The sequence below is a fragment of the Nyctibius grandis genome, chromosome 3 (assembly GCF_013368605.1).
Source record: "Nyctibius grandis isolate bNycGra1 chromosome 3, bNycGra1.pri, whole genome shotgun sequence".
NCBI lineage: Eukaryota > Metazoa > Chordata > Aves > Nyctibiiformes > Nyctibiidae > Nyctibius > Nyctibius grandis.
Genome location: NC_090660.1, coordinates 16,004,654 through 16,018,116, shown reverse-complemented (window position 1 = coordinate 16,018,116; position 13,463 = coordinate 16,004,654). Strand labels below are relative to the sequence as shown.

Sequence of the window (13,463 nt, the reverse complement as noted above, 5' to 3'; positions counted from 1 at the left end):
ATTCAAGAAGCTGACTAGCTGAGAAAAGTCAAATTTAGAGTTGGTTGGGAAACTCCAAGTCCAGCAGTGAGACATTTCATTGCCTCAAAGTTTTTTACAAGATCCATCATTTATTCTGGGGAAGATCTGCAAAAAGGAGGTGGGAGGGATGGAGATCACCAGGTTAATGGCTGCTCACATACCCCCCAGCTTTTCAGAACTTTACCAGAAAAATGGCATTTACATTGCAAAGCCATGTTGTGTGCAATGCAGATCCAGGAACTGTAACCCCAGACACACAATTCATGTGCAAACAAGCTAATTAACACCAGTCTGCCAAGTGCACCAGAAACCATGGCAGTGACCTGGGTATGAATACCACAGACCCAAACTGGACTTTTTCACTCCTCACTGATGAAGACTGCTTCACTGGAGAAGAGTAGGTTCTGGGGAGACCTTATAGCAGCCTTCCAGTACCTGAGGGGGGCCTACAGGAAAGCTGGAGAGGGACTTTTTACAAGGGCAAGTAGTGATAGGACGAGGGGTAACAGTTTTAAACTGAAAGAGGGGAGATTTAGATTAGGTATTAGGAAGAAATTCTATACTGTGAGGGTGGTGAGACACTGGAACAGGTTGCCCAGGGAAGCTGTGGATGTCCCCTCCCTGGCAGTGTTCAAGGCCAGGCTGGATGGGGCTTTGAACAACCTGGTCTAGTGGAAAGGTGTCCCTGCCCATGGCAGTGGGGTTGGAACTAGATGATCTTTAAGGTCACTCCGACCCAAACCATCCTATGCTTCTATGATTTGTTAGGTGCTGATGTTAACGGTGGCATTTTTCTACTCTGGATGAAGCCTGTTCCAGTGCTCACCGATGCCTTTAGCACTGACTGAAGCTACAGTTACCCCAAAGACCTTCAGCAGGAGTATCGACCAAGCGCGCGAAGCATCACCCCTACCTGTGGGCAGAACTACTGGGTGATGTCTCCCTGCAGCCCCTGGGGTCAGTATAGGTGGGTTTGAAAAAGTGGGAAAAAAAGAAACATTTCCACTGTTTTCTGACTAGTGGGTAGGCTGATACAGATTGCAAGTGACAGTGCAAAATGGGTGTTTATGGGCACCGTCAGGCCTGTGAGAGGGAAGAGGGGAGCCTGAACCAAATCTGACAGGTGCACCAGTGAGACGAAGATCCAGAAACTCTTCGCCTTTATTGTAATTAGAGCCACACACAGAGTCTCTTCTGCAAAGCACCCTGCGAGACAGGAGCATGGCTATTTCAGTGACAATGTCAGTGACAAGAAGAGTCAACTCTTTCTAAAAGCATCAGTAAACCAAGGAAAGGATAAGTTAGACTCTCAACCAAAAACTGCACCCTTCCGCTGCTGCTTGCAGGCCCCCTCCATCCCCAGATCAGCATTGCTCAGATGATGCAGGAAAGCAAAACAGCTCTTGGAGCAAGGCTTTAGAGAGAAACTGTAATGTCATTTAGGTCTGCCACAGAGCTGGCGCTTTAGAATTTGGGGTTCGAGTGCTGCCGCTTCTCTAAACCAACAAGAGAAGTGTTGCGTGATGGGCAGGATCCCAGCGAGCAGCTTCCTTAAAACAGTTTACAGAGGCACACAAGGCTGAAGGTGCACTCTGTAGCCATGGCAAAATTCTTCAAGAGATGTCTCTAAAGACATATGGCACTGCAAGATGAGACTATAATTACTAGGACTGTTCAACAGGCCGAGTAATTTTAAACAGAGTGCTGGAGTTCAGAATGTTTTTTTCAAGGAAAGCAAACCAAATGAATGAATGAATGAACAGGATGATTTTACAGGCAGTAAATAGATCATTTAACTCTGGACAGCAATGCCACATGCAGCCTTTAGAGAAGAGCGGAGGGATTTGTGGTTGTGTCTGTCCTACTCACCGGGCACCACTCCTTTGATGTCGCTTTCCGTGTTCATCTTGTTCTTGTGCGTGAACTGAAGGATCAGTTCCTTGGATGCCTCGAACTGTTGTGTAGCCATCAGCCACCGAAGGGACTCTGGGAAAATACTTTAAAGATGGAAAACAGGTTAGTGTCGCTTCCAAGTTTCTGTCAGAGGAAGAACTGATAGTGTTTAGCTGCTCATTTAACTGTTTGTGGGCTACGTAATTATTTACAAAAAGCAGAATAATCACTTATGAAACAAATAAGAGGGAAAAAAAGATTCAGAATGCGCAAATTAATGGCATTTACACTGATCCACAAATGATACACAAACTATCCTATAATCTAGAAATAGGACATAATAGAATTTTATAACATATTAGAGATGTTCTGTCTGTTAACACAATTTTGAAAGAACTGGGAGAAGGAGGAAGCGCTGTCTGCAATAGGCACTTGCTGCCAAGCAGGGCATGAATGAGCTGTGCATTTAACACATGGTAATTCAGACCAAAGGAGGAAAATAGCTGACAGAAGTGATTTGGATTCTCTTGTAAAGATGGAGAGAGGAAAGAGAAGAATTCCTTTTTAAAATTAAAAAAATCTGTGCCATTATAATCCTTAAACATGTCAAAAATCTCTCCCACATATGCACACTTTAAGTCTTTTTTTTTATACAGGTCAGTATTGTGTATGCTCCTGACAATATTCAGCTGTTGCTCTAAACATTTCCTCTAGTAAAGACAATATTATGTTAGCTGAGTCACCATAAAAACATATACATACACACAGTTACAAAATAAAAAAAAAATATTTTCCATCTGTCTGTTTCCTTAAAGTGCTGATATTCACCTGAGTCATTAGCTTAACTGATCAGTCTTCCTTTTTTTTCAGATAAGTTTGTTTTCACAGAAAACGAGAAGAAATATGTAGATCTTAAACCCAACAAAAAACCAAACCCCATATTCCATAGATATGAAAACTTTCAGACCTGACTACAAACATATTTTTCTTTCTTATTTAGGCCCCATTTTCACTAATCTTCCAAAAGATCTTTCTAAGAACAGATTTAACAATTATTTTTAACTTCAAATACATAATAAACCTCAAATTTCTTTCACAAAGCACTGATCTTTGCTGTAGATGCTCCCTCAGTTCTTTTACTTCTAAGCAGTGGACCAGGCAATTGCATCGTTATGGTACTGTCTTTTAAGGCTGATGCAATTTGGAGCTTAGCAAAACCTCCATCCTAGGTAGAGAAAGGCTGTTTTTTGTTTTGGTTTGTTTGTTTGTTTGTTTTTTTAAGAAGAAAAAAGGAAAGAAGTCAGGCAGACTGCAATCCAAATGATATCAGGCAATAAAAATACATAACAGCCATGATGACAGCTATTCAGCTTGACAGCTTATTTACTACCACTGGTGCCACATGGATGCTTTGGCATATCCTCCTGCAGGAAGTCCTGTACTGCAAATGCATGTTATGAAAAATTAAGAATTCTCTGAATGCAAAATCTCCCCATGCTTGGCTCCCAAGAGGGGACAGCCTCAGCCACTAGCCTAAAAGCTGCAGTTTTTGAACAGTCCACTTACAGGTCCCAAAAAACAAGCCCTATGGGGAGCACCCACTCCCAGGGAAGGAAGAGATCTGTGGGGACAGGCATTGTGGGGAGAAATGCTGTCTCTGCCTTCCAGCTCCTACAGGTTTCTCAAACTGGAAGTGCTGCAGCCTCACAACTTTCAGCTGCTCCATTACTCAGTGTGAGCAGTGGAAGGTTCATTTAAGGATCTTTTAAAAACTCCTGGGCTGCTCCGAGCCCAGGTTATCAGGCACAGCAAGGGGATGCACTGGCCACCCCATCTCTGTGCAGACGCCCAAGCTCACCTGTGGAGCATGGACCCTGCTGCCGAGGGTCATTTGTGCACATCTATTGTTGCACCTTCTGTTGCCAAACCAAGCACCGTCACAAATTCAAAAGCCAAAAAAAAAAGCACCAACCTCCCGGCCCCTGTGGACTTCTGCACAGAAATTTGGTCACAACCTCGTGCTTCACCACCTGGCATTAAATACTAATTGAATGAAGCTGAGACAACTTTCTGCCCAGGGTGGGCAGTCTCCCAGATCACCAGGCTGAGCTGACTGCGGACACCTGGTTGATAGTCTTCTACCTCCTCCATCAGTGAGGAAAGGACCAGCCTTTTGCAGTCAAAGAAAAGAACAGGGGGTGGGTAAGGGTAAACATTGATCTCCTGTTACACAGCTGCTGCTGTCCTTTTCCCAGGGACACTGGGAAAAAAAATCCTAAGCCTGAGAAATCCTAAGAGTGGAGAAGAATCCTTGATAGACAGAAAAAGACTAGGCAGGTACCATGTGTACTTAGAAGGAGAACCACAATCCTGTCCACATGCAGAGCAAACCCATGCCCATGGAAATGGTGTAGTGTGTCAATCAGGGGTCTGTCCCAGGGCAACAAGCCCAGTTATTACAACTTTGTGCCTTGGTGAGGGTAAATTCTGTCTAACAGCACTAGAAAAAAACTGGCCACCCCTTCCCAGTTCTTCAGTTTTGGTTAGAGTGAAGCAGGAGTTTAATTCAGATTATTGATACCTTTGCTGACCTTCATGGCATGGCCCTATCAGGAGCTTCCTGCGTCCAAGGGAGAGGAAATAATGCTTCTGGATAACTGGAGCTCCCCCTCCCTTATGACTCTAAGACATACACACACACTCACACACACACTTTGAAAGGAGCCTAACTTCTCTGAACTTATTTTTATACGCTTCTCACCAACCCCTGTGCTCACGTCCGGCTTACGTGAGTGCCTCTCTGCCCTTCCAGAATGTCCTGAGAGCTCAGCAAAGGCACCTGCTTGATTTGCAGGTGTCCCAGCCCACCAGCCCATCCCTCCTAGACAAATCTGCTGCTTTCCCTTTTCCCCCCATCCATGCCCATCTTCCCGCTCCGCTCAGCCACCCACCTCCTGGGGACAGTACAGCTTGCCATGTGCATGTGGCCGGGAGCAGAGCAAATCCATAGGTGGGAGAGGGCTAAGCCCCAGCACGGAGGAGCAAACAGCTCTCTCACAGCAGGAGATGGAAGTAAAGAGAGCAAGGAGGAAGGAAGAAGCAGTGCAGGGGGTATTGCAGCATCTGTTATTGAACTCACTGCTTTGGGTACACGATGGGGAATTAACAAGCAGTGCAGTTTTCCAGTTCTTTTATTACAAACCAGTTAGTTTTCTTCCCTCATCTGTAATGTATGCCGAGGGTCCACGCTCTGTTTCCCAACACAATGCCAGGGGAAGAGGGGAGGAAAGGAAAGAGGTAGTAAAATGGTAGCACTTTCCAGAAAATATGCAACAGATGGAAGAGAAAAGCCTAAGAGAAAAGTCCATACTGTACTGACAGTATAAGTAAACAGGCATCCTAACCAGAGTCCATTTCTGGAAATGCAAAAACCCCGGGCAACGTAAATCCCGTTACTTTGGCTCTTACCACTATTTGTTAAGCTGTCATATCACACTTCATATAAGGGGGATCTATTTGTGTGGTCTGCCTGTCTTGTCCAGCCAAAAAGCCACAAAGCCCTTGGAGATTAGGAAATAAATGTTAGCATTTCCTATTGCTTTCAATGTCACCCAGGGATGACATCTCAACAGGAATGTACGAGACCCTGACTCAGCCACCTGGAAAATGTGCTAACCTCCAGAAGACTGCTGAGGGGTTACTGCTGACCATGTCGACTATTGCGTTCATCAGGCATCTTCATACTATCGTATTGTCCTTGTGGACACAAATAGCTGTAAACATTATGTTTGACACTGGGTTCTATCCAGTAGTGGATACAATGCTTTCCAGCTGGTGGGCATCCCAGTAGGAGGTTTTGGAGTAGACCTGCACATGTTTATATGTGTATAACATATGGCAGGTTTGGAAGAACAGTATTGTACATTAACAAGAACACTCTAGCTTATTCATCATCAAGATTAACACCAACAAGATGAGACTATCTAGATGTTGCATGTTGGAAAAAAGAGCGGGGGGGGGGCGGGAAACCATTATCTTGTAAAGGACTTGTAACTTTTCCTGTTGTGCCGTGTTTTGGCCTCAGCCCAAGCTGTGGCATGTCTACCTTGGGGACAAGTGAAGAAATCCCCGCTGAGGGTTACCATCATGAACGCAGGAGAAATCTGTAAGGCCTTCATGCATTAATAGAAAAATATGTAACTGTTAAAAATTCTTACATTCTATAACAAGATTTACATGTTGCAACTTGTCAGGCTTTACAACTAGCAGCTTGGCCCCCCGTGGTACCTAAATAACTTGGTCCTGCACAGTGCCATGGCCTTTTTTCCTCACTTTTCTCAGAGTACAGCAATTAAATATTTTAGCCTTGTTAGCGTTATCTTTAAAATGAATGATCTAGCATGTTCTTACTGTTATGGTTTTGTACAACACTGCTCTCATAAGCCTCTGTTGTGTTATGCCGCCACTGCGTGTCTCTATTAAGACAGAACAACAAAGAAATATTTTTTTGGAGGTTTATAAAGTCCTGGTGGGGATGGACCATCCCCAAGGTGAGAGCCAGCCTGCTTCTCTCAGGTAGCCATACCAAGGCCGCAGTGCCGCCGGCACAGTGGACAGAGAGGAATGGGAGCACTCGGGAGGCAGGGATTCCTTGTGGAAACGATCTCGAGCCACTGCCCGGCACAGACTGGCCACCCAGGCTTTGGCACAGCGTGCACTAATTCGGGCAAAACCACGCAGGCAGTCTAGTTCAGGGCTGGCTACCTCATGCACACAAGATATCCAAGAGCGCTCGTTGAAGAGCTGACACGTTATTTTTAACCTAGCTTGGCTAACCCAGGCTGAAGAAACCAACAGTGACAGCCCAGAACCACAACGCACGTTTTAAGGGAAAATTTAGCTGCGCAGCCACAGTCTGTCAACAGCTAGGCTAAGATGCACCCTCTCAAGAATTGTTTTTGTCTTTAAAGGGGAAGCGATAGACAGAATAATAGCAAAGTTCAACTTGCTGCTCAGCGAAAGAGGACCATCTCCTGAGTTCCCACCATGTCACAGCATGTAACCTATGCGTGTGCTACAGCAAATTATGAAGTTATTACTTCTTATTTCAAAGTCAAATCTTTACAAAAGGTGAATGGAAGAACAAAGGGAAAGACTCATATATACTGTGAAGCACACACACTTCCTGATAGTGAAGAACTTCCCAAATCCAACATTAGGAGCTCATGTTGTCTTTGACCTGACAGGAAGAAGAAATACTTACACCCAGTAAAGCAGCATCAGCAGGAAGGGACAGATGATGACTGCCTGGAGGACCTGCCAGTCCCTACAGAGAGCAGCCAGCCCTGGCATGAGGAACTGCCCTGCCATTTCGATGAAGCTAGCCACCATGGTGATCATGAACCGGTGCCCAGGAGGACAGAGCTCTATCCCTGAAACACAAAGCACACATGAACACATTAGACCCCACCAGCAAAGGCACCCACAGAGAATCTTTTTATGAAACTTTCAGGGAGTTAATGTCCTTCAAGACCCTTGGCCAAAGTTATGCACAGTCACATAAATCTTGTTTCCTCCTGTATTGAGGCTTTGAATACCCTAGCAGCTAGAGGGAAGCCCATTAACACCTGGCTGTGGAGCAAACATCGCAACTTCCATATACCTATTGCATCTCCTGCAGACCTGCTGTATCCTCATTGTCAGCTTTCCTTCAGTCTCTGCCTAGAGGAGTGTTTTACCAAATTGTAAGATATTTGGGTTTTTTTAAGGGTATGTAGGGTAAAACACAATCCAAAGATTTTGGGTCAAGCCTTTTCACACTTCTCCGAGACGCTGAATGCTTTTTCCATCAGTTTGCTGGGAGGCAGAAGAGCACAGCTCTCAGCAGGATACAGGCTCTTAGCTCACACGGGATGCCACCTGCCCACAGTTTAATATGCTGCGACTCAGCCACTTTCAAGCTGGATTTTGCTGACTGGGTTGTTTCTGGGTTTGCTTTTTGTTTTCACATTAGCTCATCTTGACCAACTTTCAAACGAGCCAGCTTTCCATCTGTCTTATCATGTCTCCCATCCTTCCTTTTGCTGTGGGGCAATTTACTGTCATCACTGGTATCATTGGTTGTCTCAGCTGCCTTGTGACAAGTGTGTTCCATAGATAAAAACTTCCTTAAACCCCGGCTACCTCTTATTTAGTCCTCAGAAATGAGGATGAATTTATCAGAATCACAGCTTTAGGAAAAAAAACAACTAAAAAAAAAAAAATCACAGAAGACATAGCAGAAAAAATTGGACTGCCTTGTCGAAATATATTCAAACAATTTTTTTTGCCAGTAAGATTGCAATAGAAGCTTCTATTTCTTATTTCCCATTTGCCTACATTCACTTCTACAGATTAATAATTAAGCACAATAAACCTGCCACAAATGCTGTGTAGTACTTAACAGCATGCTGATACAGAAACACAGCTTCATAAACATCCGTGATATGTTGCTCTCAGCGTTGTTATTTTTCCTTGGGATGTTTCCTATGGTTGTTTTAAATTAGAATTTAACGGTTGGTAAAATTGTAATTGAAAAGCTATAAGACAATAGGAAGAGATGACAGCTGCTCCTTCATTCACTCTCTCATCTGTAGCTTGCTCAGCATTCATCACTAACACAGGTTTAAACTAGCCGACCAGGAACTAGCTTGTAGATTACATCTAGGATTAAACCCCATATGCTGGTTTTTTCCCCCCTTTTCAGCCAGTGACAAAAACTATTGATGGCTTTTTGCCAATACAGAAGGAAAATGTTTCTCTTGCGAGGCAGCCCAAATTTTCATTAGCTTAACCACAAACACAGCAGCTTTGGAAAAGAAAGGGGGAAAAAAAAGACTCTCACTTGCTACAAAAGGCTTTTACATTTTAATTAGGAAAACAAGATTAAATCACAGAGCTCCTTATGACATTAATATGGTTTCATTCTTACTAATGAAGTATCCCAAACCTAGGTGATTTTTTTTATTCTATGCAAAGAGGTCATTTCCTTTTTATTTCTCTAATCTTTAAATATAAAGCGGTTCAGTTTGTTTTTCTAAACCTTAAAGTCACAGTTACTCACACTCCAATATTCCTTCATTAAGTACAAGGATGAGTTTTGTTGCTATAGAAACGTGAAGTCTGCATTAGATAGGTAAGGCTTTGGCATTTCAATTGCATTGCTTAGGTTAGTATCGGAGAAAAAAAGAATTAACCAAGAGAACAACTTTTATATCAAGTCAGAAAGAGGTGTCCAAATAATAAAATTATATTTTAAGTCACTGTTGCATAGTACCTAACTCCATATGCAGCAGTTATTCATTGCATAGAAAGGAAATAAATTCAGAGACTGTTTAGCAACTATTTTCTTCTCTGGATTATCACAAGCGTACAACTGATTTTTGCCCTTTCCTCTAAACAAGCCAGGGAAGACAAAAAAAAATTATCCCTGCTGTAGCTGGGTGAGCATGACTTTCAAGTGACATCAGCAGGCGCTCCGTGTATATGAAATATCACATCTCTGTTGAAATGTTCTACAAATTAGGACAGCCTACTGACTTTCCAACATCCCTGGCATCAATTTTATACGATAAAAGATTCAGCACTGCAGTTTTTAGCAAGCATCTATCAGTCAACCTTCTCCCACCTCTGCCAGCAAAGCCACCCACCACAGCACCTCTGCCCCAGCACCAGGCAAGGCACCCTGCTGATGCTTACACCGGTGCCGTGATGCACTCAGGCACGAGGCCTCTGCGGCTGCACCAATTTCCACTCAGTTCATGTGATAAGTTACCGACTCAGATAAAATCACTACAAGACAGAGATCAGCTTTATGCACCCATGGCAAATCCAGTAAGAAAGGTCCAGCTTCCCTACTCAGTGAAAAGGTTTCCACCTCAACTACTTTGTGGAGCATGGAGAGTCAAGTAAACTCTTGTCATATACACAAATCATGGAAATTACCGTCAGCACCAAAAAAGTCCAGATACATCTGTCTGCTCTACTTGGAAAATTTTGTGTGGGCAAGGAGACAGGCATGGAAAGGATTTTGCTTCCTTGCCCAACATTTCTAGTCTGGGCAGCATGGTCAGAGCAGTAGATCCAACTCACAGAATGTTAGGGGATTGGAAGGGACCTTGAAAGATCATCTAGTCCAATCCCCCTGCCGGAGCAGGATTACCTAACTCAGATGCCTGATTTCCATAAGTCCCAGGCAAGCGATCCTATGGGCAAGCTGAAACCTGTATGCAAAGCAGTCCTGCGGTACTTGGGCAGTGAAATCAGACGTGCCCAGGACACGTGGGACAGACTTTCTCACCGTCAACAGACACCCAGTAACAGAGGCCATCACAAGCGCAGAAGTGGGACCCAGCCAACCCCCCGTGGCAGAACCACTCCAGACGCTGTCAGTGTGACCCAGCCTGAAGGTAATCGCCTCACCACACGCGTGGTACAGAGCTGGTCCCCGTAGGCATCACAGACACAAGACGCTGAACATATGAGGCTCATTGCATGACACATGTCTCTGGCTGGGAAATACAGAAACAAGGTGTAGAAATCCTCCTTTCAGACCCTATCCTGTACGTCCTTCCTCTACAGAAATGACCAAATCAATGTTCAGCAGCCTCACAGCCTGCAAATCTGCCACAGGGAGAGCCGGCATGAACTATGCCCCTTACAAGAGATTCAAGCATTTTTGGGGGCTGCTTGATGCAGTCAAAGTAATCCCACCGCTAACGTGCAGGATGCACAGAGGCAAGTTCTGGCACAGAAGGAACAGCATTGGGGCCAGATACGTTACTCTGTGAGTCTGCATGCAGTGATTTGTACCAGAAGTATTAAAACTGGTGACGAACAAAGGCAGAGTAAAAGCGTCTGTGTGTGTTTATGAGAATATGCGTATGTGAGAGCAAGCGAGCAGGCACCAGAAGGACAGGCAGAGCATGGGTTAAAGGAATAGTACATGCCCATTGTGCCAATCACACCCTACCCATGATTTCATTCAAGTAACAAAAGCAGGAGGAAAAATCTGACCTACAGATAAGGCATCAAGAAAACGAAGAACAGGATTGGAGTCATAAAATATCAAGACTGGGGCAGGGGGAGGAAGAGAACTGAAATTCATTAAGTTTGCCCAAGAATTATGAGTGATGAGAAAAAACAATGAAGCAAAAAATTGTAAACATCATCAACTCCTACAGAGTACAAAAAGCAACCCCAAACTGGTTTGTTGTATCCTGCCAAGAACAACCTCAGGGATGTGATGACGATGCAGCAGCCACTGCCTCTTATCCTCCGTGTCACACAAGTGACCCTGGCCAGACCATGTGGACACTCACCCTTGGTACTTGGGAATGCACGGGTGTGAGAGCACGCATGGATGAAATCCGTGAGAGAATGAGTGTGGTTGTGCAAAATCTGCCTACTTAAGAGACTTCGGGGCAAAAAATAAAATCACTTTGTCCTTCTGTAAGGTCTCTCACGGAGTTATTTAGAAATCCCATGGGAAATCTTTTCAAATATTAACCAAGGGAATAACAACGACAGCAGCTCTATTGGCAGTTCCTAGTGACAACAGCCAAGCTTAAGAAAAGGACTTTCAAACCAACATTTTTTGGCCTACTAAGAGGATGGACTTCAGAGCACTCAGAGTAGCTTCCCCACTACTTCACACATTGGCCTTTTTGCTTACCCTCCAGCATTGCAGCAATGCCCCTTCTTGACCCCTAAGAGCCACATGCACCCTTAGGATGTGTTAGTTAAACTTTCTAGATCCGTGCTGAGGGAAAAGCCCCCGCTGAGGAGGGCTCTGTCCCCTGACACTCCCCATACTTTCCTCTGGAGGCAGTCTTGGGGTTGGCCTGGGCTGGGTTCCCTTGCTGGCATGCTCCCTCCGGGTTTCAGAGGATTCAAGTTTCACTGAGGACACTGGCATGAAAACGGTTGGACTTGATGATCTTAAAGGTCTTTTCCAACCAAAATGATTCTATGATTCTAAAAAAGCTGCATCAGATGCTGATGGACCAACAGGGCTTTGAGCTTGGTCTGACTTTCTGACCATCTAGCTTTAACAAGCAGGTTGTCAGGGTACGCTCTTGCACCTTAGGTGAATACAGAGTCCAACAGAGGTTTCAAACCTGCAGCAGTTTCCAAACATGCCTAAAAAGCACAATAAGTAGTTTTTAGAACCAGGAAAACTACGGGCTGAAGGCAACATTGTCACATGCAAATCCTCATTTGATCCAGATCGCATGCTATGTGACAACAGCAGCAAGGTTAGAGTAAAATTTCTTGACAGAGCAAAAGAAGAAACAACTGAAAATATTCAGTTCATTGTTATTTCATAGGAGCCAGCCCACAGCATGCCACGAGAGTCTGACTGGGCAAGATCTCCTGAGCAGGTTTTGATATATTGAAATTACTTCTCTTTAAACAGGATTCATTTTCTCTCCCTCACTCCCCCCCGTGTTCCCCCTAGGGGCAGTCCTTTGGGACTGTAGTCAGAAAGAAGTAAAAACCTGAAGAAGCCTTCACAGGCAAAAGCATACCCATCCACAGAGCCCATGAAACACTGAGAGGCCCTTCTGCAAGCCTCATGTCACCTCATCTGGAAACAGGGGTGCCTGGAAGAACCCAGGGAAGGGAGCAGAAAGGAAGACATTTCTGGAGTCAGGCCACAGGTGGATGAGTTATGGCACATCTCAGATCCACACACATCTTTGGAGTGTCTGCAGAGAGCCATTAGTCCTGAAAGGTTTTACTTTTTTATGGCTTTCGGAAACCTAGAAATAGCTTGCAAAGATGACAGAGCTCTAGATCGTTCCACACCAAAAACCAATTTTCCCCTGACAGCTGACCAAAAAGGCTCAGATTTATGGAAAAGGACAGTGCTCCATCATGTATCTTGGCATGGCTGGCAAAATTTAGGAAGATTCCAACACCGCTGACAGCTCAGATGGGATGGTGAGGGGAGTTGGAGCACCCGCTCCAAGTGGGACCAGGGCACTCTTGCCACCAGTGTACCACACAAGCTGCACCGGACACACGGATGGGCCAGGAGGCCTCATGGCTTGACCCTGCCAGCTGTATGACTGCGAGCACTCAGACTCATCAGGATGTGGGTGAAGCGGGAGCTAACGAAGAGCCTCTGCAATGCCACGGGGGCTCAGCCCCATCGTGTGCAGAACTGGTCCCTCGTGCAGAAGGTCACCACCACCCTGGAGCATCAGCAGAGAAGGGCATGATAAAACTGCAAGTCAGACAGTAGGTTACCCACAGCAAATGCAACTGGCACTGGTGACAAGGAGCACACCAATTTTAGACCGGAAAGGGCAAGCTGCCTTGGCTAACAGCTTCTCCTCTCCCTGGCACTGGGATGGACAAACCCCTGCACTGATTTTCTTAATGAAAATTTTTCAAGCAACCACTTCTGAAAAGAAAATGGGAAACTGAATTAAAATTATCCCAGTATGCAGCAGCCTGACATCTGCAATGCTGTCCCTCTCCCCTTTCCAGCTGGTTCCTCTCTC

General features: G+C 44.9%; 1 protein-coding gene across 3 annotated transcripts in view; it reads right to left on the bottom strand.

Moving 5' to 3' along the window:
• Positions 1 to 13,463, bottom strand: part of SLC22A23 (solute carrier family 22 member 23) — a 126,298-nt gene that overhangs the window by 29,103 nt on the left and 83,732 nt on the right. For all 3 annotated transcript variants that reach the window (XR_011047832.1, XM_068396520.1, XM_068396521.1), the window contains exons 4-5: positions 7,178 to 7,346; positions 1,891 to 2,018 (exon numbers count right to left, since the gene is read on the bottom strand). Coding sequence is in view for 2 of the 3 variants with exons in the window: in XM_068396520.1 (XP_068252621.1) it covers positions 1,891 to 2,018; positions 7,178 to 7,346 (297 nt within the window). In the remaining variant the exon portion in view is untranslated. The remainder of the gene's footprint in view (positions 1 to 1,890; positions 2,019 to 7,177; positions 7,347 to 13,463) is intronic.